This window comes from Cornus florida, unplaced genomic scaffold (genome assembly GCF_030987335.1).
Source record: "Cornus florida cultivar Cherokee Brave unplaced genomic scaffold, ASM3098733v1 CherokeeBrave_3.0.0_Hap2_Chr11, whole genome shotgun sequence".
NCBI lineage: Eukaryota > Viridiplantae > Streptophyta > Magnoliopsida > Cornales > Cornaceae > Cornus > Cornus florida.
This window is the reverse complement of record NW_026775581.1, coordinates 83,506,690-83,524,944: the sequence shown is the minus strand read 5'-3', so window position 1 is coordinate 83,524,944 and position 18,255 is coordinate 83,506,690. Positions and strand designations below refer to the sequence as shown.

The window sequence follows — 18,255 nt, the reverse complement described above, 5'->3', positions numbered from 1 at the left end:
TTTTTGAAATAAAAATAGTCAAGAAAAGTTTAGTGAAAAAGCGCAAAAGTATTCTTTTGCGGGCAAAGTCTAAAATAGTCGAGGGAAGTTTAGACTTTTAAAATATATTTAAGGGCAAAGTCTATATCTGTTACCTCCTTTAATAATTGAGGGGTGGTTTTTTGAAATAAAAATAGTCAAGGGAAGTTTTATTTGTTGAAATAAAATATATTTAAGGGCAAAGTCTAAAATAGTCCAGGGAAGTTTTATTTGTTGAAATAAAATATATTTTTATTTGTTGTAATAGTCAAGGGAAATTTTTACATGGGCGAAATTAAAAATAGTTTTTTGTTGTACTTTTATGATTTTTAGACTTTGCCCTTAAATATATTGAGACTTATTAAATTTAAATTGGTAGTTAATACTACGTATAACTTAATAATAGACTTTGATACATAAGATATTTGATTTTCATTTTACACATCATATGTATATGAAAGTCCAAAATCATAAAAGTACAACAAATCAAACTCATCACTGCAGTTTATTTTGATTCAGTTTTACTACTTCTAACGATTTGGTTTGATTTCAATATTTATAAAATCAATATAATTAGTTTGATTTTTGTTGTCACAAAACTAAACTGTCTGCATCTTAATTGGAATTAGGTCCATATAACCTTGTATTAGAGATGAGTAGACTCTTGTCATATTAATTTGCAAATTACTTAAGGACTAATTGACCAAGCGATATCACCCCTTCCTTCCAAAAAAAAAAGTCTATTTAACAAAATTAAAAAAAAATTACAAATTGCAATATAATTAATCCAACCATTTAACACAAATAAGATCTATATAAAAATTAGTACATGCATGTTCTAAACCAATAATATAACCTAATAATAAAACGTGCAACTTTAACGTTAATTAATTCAACTAACATGTCACATTAAAAACTTAAAAAAATTCTGAATTTTTGCCCACTTAGTTTGGAGAAATTCTTACTTAACTATCATTCAAAATAAGATCAGCCTCTAAAAGTAAAACCCTAACTCAATTTTATAATGTAAAAAATTTGAGTTAGATTCGGCTTGTTTGGGTTAGGTGTCCAACTCTCGCTTGTATTCGATTGGAAAAACACATGGCATGTCATTTTTTAAAATAAATTAAAGTTGTCTAGCTAAGTTCACCGATCATTATGAAATTTTCATTTTTTTTCAATTATATTTTCTTCAAATATTAATTTGTTGTAATATTAATTCTTTAGAGAATTAATTCTTTAGAGAATTAATATTATGAAAAGTTTGTTTATTATTTTTTGGAATTTTACATTTACTTAATTTAAACACAGATTGGTCTCAAATTGAGAATTGTTTTTATTTTTATAATCTTTGAAAAAAAAAAAAAAAAAAAAAAAACTCACACGCACTCGATAGTTTCTGATTGGCATCCCGGTCCTCGTCATATTTGGCAAGGCTTTGGGACTCTTTGGTAAATACACTCACGTCCACCGATTAGGGTTTTCAAGGAGCGATATAAATAAGCCATTTAGCCATCGGTAGCTCAGCGCTATGTACCATTAGCATTGTGCCTCTTTTCTGCGAGCTTACTGGTGATCAGAGGATTTCTTGTATCTATCTGTTCTATTAGGTATTTATAAATCTGTGTGTGTGTATATAAATATATATAATACATGTTATATATAGCTCTATTTCAGTCATATGGTATTCGCTTGGGTTCATTAGCATATGTGAATGATTTTAATGGTGGAATACAAGTTTGTTCCAATTCAGCCCTAAAAGTTATTAGGGCTTGTTTGGAATAAATATTTGGGTTTGGGTTTGGGTTTGGGTTTGGGTGTGCTTCATAAGTTGTGCTGGAGATATTGTGTTTAATTGATATATGAAGGTGTTAATATAGTTGTTATGATGTTAAAGATCTGATCTCTCTCATGTGTTGTTGAATGCTCTTCTGTTAGAGTTGTTCTTCGTCGGATCTATATGATAATAATTTTTAGCGTTTGTTCTCCATTATAATATAATATGTTAATTTTATATTATTATTTTAATAGAATATTTATATTTATAAAGGGTAATTGATTAGATAAAAGAAGGCTCTATAACTGAGTCAACAGCAGGTGCCAAACTCATGGTGACCTGACTGCCGCTTGGAGCCAAGATGAATCCACCGGAAGAAGATCCATGGAACTCACTGTTGTTTCATGACACAATACTCTGGTTATATTCATATATATATATATATATATATATATATACATATACATACGCACACACATACATATGTATTATAAATTGGGCTTATCACATGAAGCTGCAATTTGTGAAATGGCATTCAGTCAGACACGGGTGTTTTGTTTCATGATTGAAGAACAAAGCATCTTTTGCATGGTGCCTAAAGAATGCTACTTATCACGATTGGAGGTGGTGGTTTTGTTTCAACATCTTCCCCCAAATTTGCAGTAGCTATATATTTTTGTTCTTTATTATATATATCTTATTTAATAAATTATGAAATAAACAAAATTGGTATGTTGCCCAATGAGATGCAGTGATGAGGAAGCTAACATGTAAGAAGAATCCATCTTTGTGGTGGATCTTCAATGAAATACTCTTGTTACGCTTGGCTTCTGAGCATTCTTTTCTACGTTTTTGGGTTTTATTTTGCTAAACAATTAAAATGCTTCATGTATATGTAAAATGCTTATACTATTGAAACTTTAACAAAGGAGTTTACTAACTTTATGTTTTGGACAAGTCATGATTTAATGAATTTTCTGTTTTTTGATTCAGAATAAAACAAACAAATTACTTTGTTCATCTCAATTTTATTTAATTGAATGAAAATAAAATCAGGAAGTGAAACCTTCACCTGCTAATAAAAAACACAAATTAAGGGTGAATTAAAGGAAAAAGAGGGTTCTAACTGAGTTTATTTCAACATATGTGAATCTAAATACTATATTGAAGTTTAAAGTCTGAAACAGTATTCTAAACCAGTCTATCAATGGAACTGACAAACAAAACAGAGTAAATAAAGCTAGTTTTGTAAAAATAGAATCGAATGAGAGGAATGTGATTCTCATTAAGAATGTCTAAGAGAAGCCTCAAGTGGTGGTTAGAATGGGATTTGAACTAAATACAGTGGCAGTGCATAGTGAACTATCCAATTTATTAATTCTCCGAAATTAAAATTAATTAATTGAGTAGAATTGGAGGGAACTAAATAGTTTATCATTGCACTGCAATCTGTTTAATTTCCTCCAGTCGACTTCTGAACTTTGATTGTTGTTGATTATATCTAATGTTTGGTCACTAGAACCTGTTTCTTATTTATGATGCAAAATAAATTGACTAAAATCTATATTTTCATACAAAATAAATGCATGAAACCCATATGATCATCCATTGCCTCTTTCCCACAATTAAAACTAATCAATAGTCAAAAATTGCCAATTTGGGTGCCAAACGCCAATACCAAAGAGAGGTGTACCATTCAAAATTTTGACACAAATATGACTAACAAAAGTTTGTAATATGTTCTAGAAAAATACCAATTCGACCATCATTTTTGACATTCTGAGTTCAAGTACTGCTATAGACTGTTTTACCTTCTGCATGCAATACATTGATCTCTAATTATTCTTAATCCACTAATGAGTTCCTCTGTTTAATATCCTTACGGAGATGCTTGCTATACCACAAATCCCGCAATAGCAGCAACCTCATGCCCTTTTTACACACCAAAACAAAATGAGAGAGAGACACAGGGAAATAGAGGGCAGTTCCAGAAGAAAAGGCTGTTACAGCTGTTGAAAGGGTTTGTGTTTGATATATTCCATAACCAGATGCATACAAAGGAGAAATCCACTACCAAAGAAAAGGCTGTTACAACTATTGAAAGGATTTGTGTTTATATTTCATAGCCAGATGTATAAAAAGGAGATATCCTCTCCTTTGCGAGAAGCAGCCTACCACTGATGCTCTTCATTCAACATGTGAAAGACCTCCTCCAGCGTCGGCCCGTGTCCTGCATATAAACCCCACATTTATCAACAGAAAGAATAAAGCTTGAAGAGATTTTTCGTATTCTGCATTACTGATAAATCTCATATACACTGGGCAAAAAAAAAAGTATTCCACCTAATGGACATAATTTTATAACCAAGAAAACAATGTCTGGCAGTATATGCCTTGCTGAGTTTCTCCGATATTTAAATCTACCCACCAAGAGATGAAAGGGAAACAATATGTTAACATAACGGGAAGAGGTTTGCCAACAGTCTCAAGAAAAAACATAAGTTATGCACAGGAGCCATAAAAATTAAAAATAAAAAACATGCATTTAGTTAACTAGCAGCAGTCTACTCGGCAAACCATCTCTCTATTTAGATACCGGCTTATATCGAGCAAGCTTATGACACGTAAGAGCTCAAATAACTTTTGTCATTTGAGAGATTGTTAGATACATTAATGAGCAACCCAAAATTTTATAAGCGAAAAATACTTACTTGTGGTCAGAAGGATTGGGCGTAAGTTCATAAACAATTGTGGCAACAACATCCCTCTTCAACTGTTTAATTCACAGAAAAGAAAATATATCATTTCAAGCACACATTTAATCCATCAGATGTGAACTCGTGTTAATTACCTGAGTGGCTTCACCCTTTAACCCAATGTAATTTATTTGAGTTGTTTCACCCCCAAAATTTTCAGGGAAATGCAAAGTAAGACTTCCCACGCTTTGAAATCTAGAATATCTGAATTAACATATCAATACAAAATCAGAAAGTCAATATAACAAACAAAAATAGCAATTAAGAACAACTCATAAGTGTGTCACTGTGTCGACATTTTATATTAAACAGTTAAAAAGGTTAAGACATGAAAAATGACAAATTCAATTAGACTGAATGTTTTCTATATTTAATTATTAACATGAAGGAACATCGCATTTCCAGGGGTAACAAGTAACCGTTGGTCCTTGGCAAGCAAGAACTGTAATTAAACTTTCATCTCATATATAAAAATGGGAATAAATCAAACAGATGTTATAATCAATAAAAGGCTATGTGGTATGCCAGCTTTGAAGTCAGAACAATTACCTTGTCTGGTATTCTAAAACTCCTTGCAAATTTTCCGCCAATTCCCACTCCTTAAGACAAAAAACAAATAATCAATGTAATACGATAGTAGTGAAACTAAAATCCCTGACTCTTAGATGAGGCAATACCTGAATAGCTTGCATGTTTTGAGCATCTGAAAAGTCAATACCATCTCGATTGATAAACCTACATTTGACAAAACATTCTTACTTAAAACATGCATAAGCTAGTTACAAAATGCATGTTGAATGGAGTGCTAAGAAGGTTAAAGCTGGCTTGTGTCATATTATAGTAGATACTGTTCATCATGCGACTAAGAACACAAGATCCTTTTACACTGTAGAAGCAAAGAACTGTTTGCTTGGTATTATGCCTTGCAGCATATATATATATACACACACAAACACATATATTATCAAGCTTGCAGCATATTAATTATTAACATCACACCATTGGCAAGTATCAACAGAGTTCAACTTACGCTCTCATCTTGGAAGGACTTGTTCCATCAGCACCACCAACCACTGAAATGCTCTTGATCTTAACATCTGATGTAAATCTGTCATATTCAAGTCCAACAAAGAGTGTTAACCGTTAAGTCAAAAATAAATAAATATATGATAATAATAATAATAATAATAATAATAACACAAAAAAGAAAGATAATGAAAAGATCTTCACGGGAAGACAAAAAAATTGGTAGCAGAAAGAGTTTGAGCCAAAAATATTCCTCAAGCATAAATATTTGGATAAACCATATTTTGACTCTCTTAATCTTTTTAAATTTTCATGTTAAGTAGTGAAAATAAGATGATCTCTATTGATTGAGAAGAATAAATATCAAGTGCAATTGCAATATATACAAAGATAAAATATTTACTTTTAAATCTATTATTTTTATTAGCATAAAATCTGACGACCTAAATTTGATCAAGTAAAGGCCAGCTGTTCTTTACCCTCGTGCATCTAGTGGTATAAAAAGAGTAATCAGGTAGAGCAGGTAGCCATAGAAGCATATGTCAAAAAGGAATGCTGGGTTACCTCTCATCTCAAAGGAACATAGCTGAACTACACTTCCCATAATTGATTCCACCATATAAAACGGACACTAGCAACTGAGAGGCAGGTACATATATGGTCTGACTTTGACATCATTAGCATGCATTATAGATCAAGGTTTAAAGTTTTTATTTCAGCTCTACGCCAACCCCGGACAACTGCACCAGATTCCGATTTTTTGACCAGTTTGCTGAAAATGTCATCACTGACTGATGAAATAATTTAGTCCAACAGAAAGGATTGACAACTCAGAAGGTAAAGGATTTAAAATTCAAAAACCTTTATTTTTTAAGATTAGGATATAAGCTCTAAAACTAAAGGAGAAAACTAAGGAATTCAGGGTAAAGAAAAGAAAATTATGACTAGATGATTAATGAACAGAAAATCGATATATAAAACAGATTTATGATATATCAATCTTGAAATAACAGCCGGCAGATATCCTGCTGAACAAGCATCTTGGGATTACAAAAGAATTCGCATATAGCACAACTGATGGATCCCAAAGTAAAATGATCATAATGCAGAAAGGCGTAAGCAAACCCATATAAGCAACAGGTAAGCTGGCCAAACAAACTTCAAGCCAGCATATTTTTTTATGCTGAAGAAGTAGCTGGTATTTAAAAACAGATTGGCTACTTACGGGATGAAAACAATTAACTCTGGATCACCGTCATTGCTTTCCAAGTGACCCTATTAGGGAAAAAAAAATAAAAAGAGAGAAAGATCACATTTTAGACAACCTACAATAACAATATTACCCAAAAAAGAAGAATGAAATTGATATATAAGGCTAAACTTCGGGTAGCCATCGCGAACTTCGGACACCTCCCACACAAACACACACACATACACTAGCTAAAATGATGTGTATTGTATGTGGATACACAGACGTAGTAGTCAAAATTGAAGTGCATTACATGTGAAGCAGTTATCATTATTAGGAAATTAAAATAACAATTATAAAACTTAAGCTAACTTGAATATTGAGATATTTTGGATTGTTGCTGCTGAAATTGAGTTGAATATTCCCAGCATTATGCTTGTGTTATATATATATTACAAAGCGAACATGAAGAGAAACTACACAACAGGGCAAGCATCACACCGCATGCTTCCCCAACAGAAACGTGAAATTTCAATCCACTCCAAATTTGATGTCCTAGACTGAGAAGCCCATTTGCTCACTTCATGAGCGACTCTGTTTTGTTGTTTGGGAGCATCACATGCTTCCCTAACACTCATTAATAAGGCAGATCTATTAAGGGTTTTATACTTTACATTGCCGTCTTTCTACTCAAGACTTCATTCTTGATAGACATAGCTTTGAATTATTATTAATATGGATATTCTCATTGAGGTGACACGCACGACGTAGCCAAATTATGAGTAACGAAGCTTGTGGTTTCCTAACAATTCATTTATTGGAAAAAAAAATCATTTGAAAGAGTGTCAAACACATATCCCACACTAAATGCCTTATTAATAGCATTGGTTCATCTACAAATTAATTATATTTAAAAGGGGGAAAAAAAACAAAGGCTCCAGTTAAATTGCTCATCATTAATAAAGTAACATCGGGACTAACACTTATACTAGATCTACATTTGGTTCCGGTCTCAGCTTTGAACAGATGATATTAACCCCATTTGTCTGAGAAAAGTACGTCTAAGATTATAAGGTGGTAAACTTTTCACAAAATAATCTTTGCTATTGAAGATCTGAAAACCAAGTTAACTGATAACAAGAGTCAAATAAATAACTTAAAATCTCAAGTTACTAAAAGCAAAATGGAATTCCAGAGAGAGAAAATATATCTATATATATATATATATATATATATATATATATATATATATATATATATATATAACCAATATATATGCCTATATATAACCATTTGTAAGTCATCGAGAACATGAGTCCTACAGCATCATTCTTGTAACAAAGTCCAGTAATCAACTGTTGACCCATCGAAAAAGATTCCACAACTTCCATTATTCAAAGCCAAAAGCAGCAATCATTCACATGAACAAAAAGAAGTTGTTCAATGAAAATTATGGCCTGTAGATTATGCAACAATCTCAATTTCTACTGCTGAGTTCTTACACCTCCAATGTATTAATTTTTTTTTTTTTGATAAGTGCCTCCAATGTATTAATTTCAAGTGCCTAATAGAACAGTAGCCCAATCAATTAACACTCTTAAGTAATTTTTGTGAATGACTCTCACTTTATGCAGTCAAATACTAAACTTAGTTCCAAAACCTTTACATAATCACTTTTTCCAAAATTCTGTTAAATTAGCAAAAAATGATTTGCAAGGATCTCATTGTACCACTTAAAACTGTGGTAATTCAAGCTTTTAGAGTTTCCACTTCTCCACCAAGAAAACACTAAAAAAATAAACTATGAATTACATTGTACCACTTACAAATTTTGGTAATACAAGCTTTTCAAGTTCCCACCAATAATACACTTGCAACCAAAAAATATAAATTTGAAAAGAAAAAAATAATTAAACCAAATATTGACTGCCGGGGAGAATTCAAACCTCATGTTTAGTGATAAACACCAAAAACCATGTAAATAGTTGAATAATGTTACTTGCAAAAAAAATCAGTAATGTTTTACAGATCATCCTTTTTAACTGAAGAACTGATTAGATACTTTCTGAAAAATAAATAAATGGTTAGATGTGGTTAGGGAAACACTTATTTATTCATTTTACTAGCATTCTCACTATAAAAACCAAAAACCATTGCTACCCTTTAGAAAGGCGGCTGGGACATTTCGCATATAAGGGAATAGAAGACCTTTAGCATTTGGAATGCAATGATATTTTCATTTTAAGAGATTATAATAGGACATCTTTATAAGAAAAATACTCTATTTATTTAACCCTTTTTTTTTTTCTCCTTCTGGAAACTAGACAACAGGGTGCGTCCTCACAGATTTCATAAGGAATCGCCTCAATGCTGGTGTCCAAGCAAATCGTGTAAAAAAGATCCTATAATCACCAAGAGATGGAAAGCTGCCTCTACTGGCCATTATAAACTATTGTACCATGAACTTGGTTCAAGTCAACAATAAAATAATATACTTTTATGCTTAAGGTGTAAAAAATATGTTGGTACGTGCAAGACTTTCATGTGACTGCAATAATTTACATAGAGAAAATGAAAAGGTGGAAGAGAACTCAGAAACTTAACCACCACATCAAATGACAAGAAGTGCATATAACTAAGAATAAATGAAGATTTGTATATACGTTGAGACATGCACATAAAGTTGGTGTTGGAAATCTTATCTATAAGTTGACTCAACGATTATGGCAGATTTATTGGGTCTTCAATATAGGCTAATTTCTAATTTTTAGGGATTTTATTTTTATTCTAATTTGATTTTATTCTCTTTATTTTGATTTGATTTTATTCTCTTTTCCATATTTGTATTTTATTCTCTTTAATATTTCTCTCTATCTCGTTACAGCCCCTTCCCTATTTTTTTTTTTTCACAGACCTTCTCTCTTTTTCAGGTCGCTGTTGCGACAGTCCTAGGGGGAGTCAATCTCCTCTAGGTTCGACCCCTGTAGGGGTATTCCCTTAGTCTTTTTCATGCACCAAGGGTCAGAAGACGTGTTTGTAATTTTTTGGGGCTGCCGGGATATTCGGCAGCATTTTCGAATCAGACCGCCGTGTCTCCGGCTTCTTGGTTTGATCAAAATCAGGTCTATTCCACCTTTATTTGAAATTATTGGTAATCCGTTGAATTGATCTATTTAATATTATGGCTCAATCAAGTAATAATAAAGAAACTCTCTTTTCGGCACAACACACACCGGCTCAACGAGTTACTAGTGTGCTGTTGAATGGCCGTAATTTTGCATCCTGGGCTCGTTCCCTCCGCCTCTATGTTGGTGGAAAAGGCAAATCAGGGTGGATTTTGGGTACTGAAAATAGGCCAGATATTAAAGATCTTAAATATGCTCAATGGGATATGGACAATTGCACCATTTTAGGATGGATGTTTAATTCTATGGAGGAACGCATTTATAATATATTCATGTTTTATGACTCTGTTAATGACTTGTGGACTGCTTTGAATCAAATGTATGCTCATTCTAGGAATGATGCTCGTATTTTTGAATTATATCAAGATATTGTTAAGGCCTCACAGGAAGGCCTGAATTTGTCTGTAACTGATTATTTTGGGTATTTGAGATTTCGTTGGGAGGAACTAGCTCAATATGAGCCTCTCAGTGAATTTCCTTCTGAGGCAGCCTCTCCTCTTGTCAAACGTCTTGATCGTCAGCATACCTATCAGTTTTTGATGGGATTACGCCCAGAATTTGAACCACTAAAGTCTCAGATCTTGAATGCATCACCAATGCCATCCCTGTTGGAAGCCTTTGCAACTTTTGATGGTGAAGCATGCAGGCACCGTTTAATTCAGCCCTCAATTGTTCCTGTACCAATGTCTGAGCCTGCTGGGGATAGTATGGCTTTTGCAGCCAACTTTGGATCACGAGCTTCTGGAGGTTAGATTATTTGTCACCATTGTGGAGGGGTTGGACATGTTAAGGCTTGTTGCTTCAAACTTCATCCTGAACTGAAGCAAAAATTTTCTAGGAACCGTTTATCTGGAACTGGTTCTTCTCGTACTGCGGCTGTTACAGAAACTCCTGTTACTACTGGCGGATCTACTGTATTTCCTGGACTGAGTCAGCTGCAGTCTCAGATTGGGCATATCCAAGACCAGCTTGGCTCCCTTGCTTCTAGAGTTAGTGCTCCTTTAACTGCTCCCACTGCAACTATTGCTACAGGTACTCCTACTGCATTTCATGTTAAAGCCAAGCAGCCCACTTGGGTTCTGGATTCTGGGGCCAATGATCACATAACTGGTGAGTTATCAGTTTTTTCTTCTAATGTCATACCTGTTACCCAATCTGTGTATCTTGCGGATGGCTCTACATCTTACATTCACAGTAAGAGTGATGTTTGTCTGTCTCCTGATATTACTCTTTCATCTGTCCTTCATGTACCTAAATTGGCCTTTAACCTTTTATCTATTAGCCGGCTTGCAAAAAACCTCCAATGTGCAGTTATATTCTTACCAGATCACTGTTTGTTGCAGGACCTTTGTTCGAAGAGGATTTTTGGCAGGGGTTATGAGTGTGATGGGCTTTACTACTTTGGGGAACCACCAGGAACGAGTCTTCAAGCTTCTGTCCTACCTACTTCTAGTGTTTATGATGTTTCTTTTCGCACTTTTAGTCTGTGGCATGCACGTTTGGGGCATGTTAACTTTCAATATCTATGTCTATTGTTTCCTTCGTTAAATAAAACATGTAAGGACCATAGTTTCAATGTGAAGTTTGTGAGCTTTCTAAACATACTAGAACTAGCTATATTTCTCATATGAGTCGTGCTCCTAGTATGTTTGATCTTATTCATTCTGATATCTGGGGCCCTTCCCCAGTTACTGCTTTCTCTGGACATCGATATTATGTGACATTTATTGATGATTATTCTCGTTGTACTTGAGTTTATTTATTGAAACAGAAATCTGATGTGTTTCTTTTATTTACCCAGTTTCTTCAAATGATCAAAACCCAGTATAACACTATTGTCCGTAATATTCGTTTTGATAATGGACGAGAATATGTTTCGAATGAGTTCCGGTCTGAACTTAATAAAAAGGGGATTTTACATCAATTCACTTGCCCCTATACTCCTGAGCAAAATGGCGTGGCTGAACGCAAAAACCGTCATCTTATGTCTGTGGTCCGATGTCTTCTGAGTGGTATGCATGTGCCTAAATTCTATTGGCACATGGCTGTTCTTACAGCTGCTTTTCTGATTAATCGTACTCCCAGTCGAGTTTTGGGTGGTAAGGCACCACTTCAGATTCTCCAGCCTGATTATACATTGTTTCACCTTCTGCCTCGTGTTTTTGGCTGTACTTGTTTTGTTCATAACCGTAGTCCTTCTCGTCATAAACTTGATGATAAATCTATTAGGTGTATTTTCTTGGGGTATTCTGCTATGTCAAAGGGCTATCGTTGTTATGATCCTGTGACCAAACATATGTATCATTCTCTTGATGTGACATTTCATGAAACTGTTCCTTTTTATAGTACTAATTCTGTGGTACAGGATTCTCTCTCTTGTGATCTGGAGAAGGAGATTTCTCCTATTGCCCGTCCTGTTCCTCTCTTTGAAAATCACATTGTCCTAGAATCTCCTTTTCCATCCATGCAGGGTTCCCCTCCACCTTTGCAAGTCTACTTTCGTCGCCGTCGCACTCAACCTCCCCTGCCAGAATCATCTTCCGAACCAGGTTCAGGTAACTCTCCTTCTCCTATTGCTCCTACAATTCCTGATCGTACCTCCCGTTATCCTACCCGTGATCGTCATCCTCCTAATTGGTATGGTTTTTCTAGTAGCACTAACCACCCTATTTCTCAGTATGTCTCCTATGATGGTCTTTCAGGTGCATATAAATCCTTCCTGGGCAAGATTGGGACCGTTTATATTCCTCGATTTGTGTCAGAAGCCCTCCAGGATCCCAATTGGGTGTCTGCCATGACAACAGAAATGGATGCTTTATACCATAATAATACATGGGAACTTGTTGCTTTACCTTCTGGGGAGAAAACGGTTGGCTGCAAGTGGGTCTTTAATGTGAAGTACTTAGCCGATGGTTCTATTGATCGGTATAAGGCTCGGTTGGTGGCAAAAGGCTTTACTCAGATTCCGGGCAAAGACTTTAGTGCTACCTTTGCTCCTGTGGCTAAGTTGACGTCTGTGCGACTGCTTGTCTCCTTGTCTGCTGCCCATTCTTGGCCTCTGCATCAGTTAGATGTCAAGAATGCATTTCTTAATGGATACTTACTTGAGACTATATATATGGATCCACCCCCTGGATTTCGGGCTGAGGGGGAGTATGCTGGGAAAGTCTGTAGGCTACGGAAGTCTCTTTATGGTCTAAAGCAATCTCCTAGAGCTTGGTTTAGTCGTTTCAGCAATGTTGTTTTATCCATGGGCTTTGTGCGCTGCCACTCAGACCATACTTATTTTATTCGACGTCGCTCTGATGGTCGTTGCATTATGTTATTGGTATATGTGGATGATATCATTATCACAGGTGATGATGTTTCAGGGATTGCTCAGGCGAAACTTCATCTTCAAAAGTCCTTTGATGTGAAGGACTTAGGTCCTCTTCGATATTTTCTTGGAATTGAGGTTGCTAGATCCCATCGTGGAATTTCTTTATCTCAAAGAAAATATGTTTTGGATCTTCTTCAAGATACTGGCATGCTTGGGTGTCGACCCGCTTCCACTCCTATGGACCCCAATCTTAAACTCTCTGTTGAGTCAGGGGAATTACTTCCAGATCCATCCGTGTATCAACGTTTAGTAGGTCGTCTTATCTACTTGACTAACACAAGGCCCGATTTGACATTTGCTGTCAGTGTGATTAGTCAATTCATGCATGCCCCTCGCTCAGCTCATATGGATGCAGTCTACCATATTTTAAGGTACCTTAAGTCGTGCCCGGGTCTTGGTCTGTTCTATGCCTCAAGAAATCAGTCTGGACTCTCATGCTTTACTGATGCAAACTATGCTGGATGTAAGACAGATAGACGTTCAACCTCTGGCTTCTGTACTTTCTATGGTAATCATCTCGTATCATGGAACAGTAAGAAGCAGGCTGTTATTTCTAGATCCTCTGCTGAAGCTGAATACCGATCTATGGCTCAAGGTACTTGTGAGCTCCTTTGGCTTCAATCAATTTTGGGAGAGTTGGGTCTTGTACGGAAAGGTTCTTCAAGGCTGTTTTGTGACAATAAATCAGCCATTATGCTTGCTTCTGATTCTGTTTTACATGAAAGGTCGAAACATATTGAGGTAGACATTCACTTTATTCGAGAGAAGGTTCGATCGGGTATCATTAATCCTATTTTTGTTCCTTCTTCAGAACAGACTGCAGTTGTGTTCACAAAGTCTGTTGGGCCTTTTCTTCTCCAGTCTTCCATCGTCAAGCTGGGCTTAGTCAACATATTTGCTCCAGCTTGAGGGGGAGTGTTGGAAATCTTATCTATAAGTTGACTCAACGATTATGACAGATTTATTGGGTCTTCAATATAGGCTAATTTTTAGGAATTTTATTTTTATTCTGATTTGATTTGATTTGAATTTATTCTCTTTATTTTGATTTGATTTTATTCTCTTTTCCATATTTGTAATTTTCCGCTTGTTTATAATGATAGTCAGTCTCTCAAATTGAGGACGCCAATTTTACCAAGTTACTTTTGTTGGTATTAATGTCAACAAAATCAAATCACTAGTAGAAAATTGTAATAAACAATATGTTAATAATGAATGTCTAATTGGCCACATATGTATCCAAAAATTGAAGTAAAGGACTAAAAGAACATGATTAAACAGATTTTTAATACACATGAAAACTTAAAACTTTGAGGACAACATCAAGTGAATCAGAGATCAGCCACCTTACAGACAGTAGATCAGATTGAGTTTCTTAACTAAACTTACCTCTGAAGAATTCAGACGCTGCTCCCAAGCTTTAAAAACTGACTTAACACTTCCTGAAACAGCCTCATTTAGAGCGGATACCTTCGGAACATAAAAACAAAAATCATCTATTGTCATAAACTCAAAAGGAGAATAGGCACAACCTAATAGAAATATAGTAAAAGAACATTAAAAAATAAGCAACACCCAGTCAATCAGTGAGTAAGAACTCTGGTAATGTATGTCACTTGTAGGAGACAAATTGAAGTTCAAGAATGCAAACACACACACTGAGCAGTTGTTCAAACCTAACACCTCCAACCCAAAGGCCACATAGAGACACACATGCGTACAGAGAAAAAGTAATATATTGTCATATATGCATTTCATATGCGTGTGTGAAGACTAAAAAAGAATATAAAACTTTCAACTTGTCAAGGAAGTAAATCAACTCACACAAGTGTAGTTTATATTACAAGAGTATACATCTTGTAACCAAGCACAAGCTTCACTTCACTCAAAATGTAATTTCATCATAAGATTTATGCACAAATTATAAAGGCAACATCTACTACGATATAAGAAACACGTAAACTCAGAATATAGAGCATTCTCTCAACAAATTGACTCATATTATGTATCCACAAAAAACAATGATTCTATAGAATATTGATGAAATCACTTGCTGTCAAAATCTAAAACATGATAGTTGAAGCGCTTCATAACCTTTATAACCAATTTACTCAAAAGGTCAAAATATCCGTAACCATACTGGAAAACAACAGTAAAAGCTTTCTCTTACAAGTAAAAACAACGCAATTCTTCATAAAATAGAAGGCAGTCAAATTTGTCATTCAAGTTTCATAAAGTGATATCAGCTGAACTCCAGCAACCACTTAATCAATCCGATTGGAGGGACAATAGCGGGAATTGTCATGAAGCGCTCACCTAAAAGGACAGGATTACATAAATATATGTGCATGTCAACAAATAATGATTTTGATCATACACTGAACAGTGACAACCGTGAAGATGTCAAAGAGGGGAAAAAACTTTGAATTATTCATATATGCTCAAGGAGTATAATCTGTAGATTGGGTTTCGAAATTGGCTAGCTCCATGGTGGACTTTCTCCACCATAGTCATTTGCCCAATTTAATCATGTAGCAAGAGTTTCTAGGGATTCTTATCTCATCATGAGCTTCTTGGTGGACTTTACAAAAGAAATAAGAACAACATATTCATGTAGGAGAAAATGAGGATGTTAATATGGATGGTAAGTAGAAAAGATAGGGCTACTAATGGAAGTGTGAGAAAAAAATTAGTAGTAGTGCCTATTGGTGATAAAATAAGAGAAAGTAGGCTTAGGTGGGATATATGTAAGACAAATACCTTAAAATGCACTCATAAGAAGAGAAGGACTAGTTTGCATAGACGCTAAAAGACAAAGAAGGCGGCCAAAATTAATGTGTGATGAAGTCATCAGAAATTATTTTATGAAGTTATATATAATAGGTGAAATGACTCGTAATAGACAAGGAAAACAAAAAGATAATTCATGTAGGATTAAGGCAACAATGATGATGAGCTTCCTGGTGCCTTAGGCATTAGGGATTTTATTTGTTTATTTTTTTCCTTTTTGTTTGTTTTGTTCACTTCCTATCTAAGGTCCCTAAAACATGGTTAAAGTACGATATTGCACATGACAAATATATGCAATATATGGAAGGTTATAAATCAAGAAAAAGGTAAAATTAGACAGACCTCCCCTAAGGTTTTCCATAATTACTCGAACTTCCCTCGTGTGAAAATTTTCACTGACCTCCCTTGTCATGCACTTTGGTTCAACTCCGTTGGAAATTTTATTATTTTGCCCATGAAATCTGGATGTACAATTTAATTGAATAAAATAAATTTCTCTAAGTATAATTGAACAAAATAAATTTATAGGAGCAAATTTGGTGTTTTAAAATTTAAAAGTACTTACATTAGCAAAAATTGTGGCTGACCTTTAGCGAAAGAGGGAAACTGTTAAAGAACTATATCTGACATTTGAAAGTCAATATAATTTTTCAAACAAGAAGCAAAATCGGTGTAATTGTGATAAATCTCAGGTGAGAATCATGATTGTAATTTATTAATCAAGAAAATAAGCATATCACTCCAAACATTTTAGTTGTAATTAAGCAACTTGGGTAGCATCATAAATATAATAGCATACAAAAATAAAGCAATGAGGGTTCAAACATTTTAATAATTTACGTTAAAGGATAACTCTCACTACTGAATATCTTAGCACAGCATAAACAATAATGTTTGATCTAGTAATGAATGACAATTAAAACTTATGGTTCATGGGTCATTCTTCCCAAAATCCATCTATGTACCATTAAAGCATAATTACAGTAAAAGAAAAAGATTCAGTAATTGAGGATTTAACATTCACGGTTTAATGGGTTGTCATCACTAATAGATATATCTTGACACACTCGCCAATATTATATAAATTACATACTAGTATATACAGACATACATACATATATATATATATATGTATATGTATCGGCACATTATACATGTTGATTTTTAAGCTTTATAGGATATGAATATTGAAAATTATGTTTCATTTCAGGAAAAAAAATTTGAAGATTAAGATTTATAGATACTATTTAAATACAGTTTTGTTATGATTGGAAGCACTGATTCAGTGTCTTAGAATTGGAATTGGATGAAATTTAATTCAAACTTTGAACTAATTTTTTTCTAGTTCCAAATCTATAGCACCATGCTCCCAAAAGCACAAACGCAACATTAATATAACCAAAAAGAAGAAATGATTGCACATTAACATGAGTCATTGATATTTGATACCAACAAAAAGGGTATGGTAACATCTGAAACGTTAATGTCTGACCATAATGTGGTCTGAATTGGACCATCTAGGGTTTAACGAAAGCTGTTTCGTCCAACGCAGAATTAAATCAAAAACTGGCTACTCAACAACGTGATTCCACGGTAACAAAGCTGCTAAGCTAACGTTCTTGTAAATCTATAGATATGATATGTATACAAAACATATGACACGAAAATGAAGAAAATAGGTTATAAATATAAGATATACAGAGATGTATTACCTTAGAGAGGTCTATATGCTTGTATAGAGACCAATTAGACGAACAATCGTGTTCTTCGCAACTGTGATCGTGTAAGCAAGCCATTTCTCTCTCTCTCTCTGATCACCCAGCAACCAAAGGAATAGAGAGGAAAGAGAAGAGCGACCTGGCTTGGCAACTGAGCAGAGGGGGTGCTTTCACTTCGTATTGCCAAAAATGCCCCTGCTGCTATGCCACCTGGTGCTCTTATTCAAATTACTTTTATTTTTGTTATTTATTTTTCATGATAAATAACGCATAGTACACACTCATCCCATTGGTATTTGTTACTCTGTTTTATCAAATTAATTTCTAGTTTGCCCTCGTTTGTTTTCCAATCATTCTATTTAAATCATTTCTGAGGATCTGTCCAATTATGATCTCATTAAAAATCATATAAAGACT

General features: G+C 34.3%; 1 protein-coding gene and 1 non-coding gene across 2 annotated transcripts; one reads left to right on the top strand and one right to left on the bottom strand.

Annotated features, from left to right (window-relative positions):
- The first annotated feature begins 2,540 nt into the window (after nt 1–2,540).
- Nucleotides 2,541–2,634, top strand: LOC132287572 (small nucleolar RNA R24). Its single transcript, XR_009473072.1, has one exon. It is a non-coding gene; the product is annotated as a small nucleolar RNA R24 (small nucleolar RNA).
- Nucleotides 2,635–3,780: 1,146 nt separating this feature from the next.
- On the bottom strand, nt 3,781–18,016 carry LOC132283647 (uncharacterized). Its single transcript, XM_059785635.1, has 9 exons — nt 17,833–18,016; nt 14,720–14,800; nt 6,803–6,852; nt 5,582–5,659; nt 5,229–5,286; nt 5,101–5,150; nt 4,647–4,755; nt 4,507–4,568; nt 3,781–4,025 (listed from the first exon to the last, which is right to left on the bottom strand). Exons 1-9 carry the CDS (start codon nt 17,914–17,916, stop codon nt 3,983–3,985), a joined length of 615 nt encoding a protein of 204 aa, XP_059641618.1. The 5' UTR covers nt 17,917–18,016; the 3' UTR covers nt 3,781–3,982.
- Nucleotides 18,017–18,255: the final 239 nt, after the last annotated feature.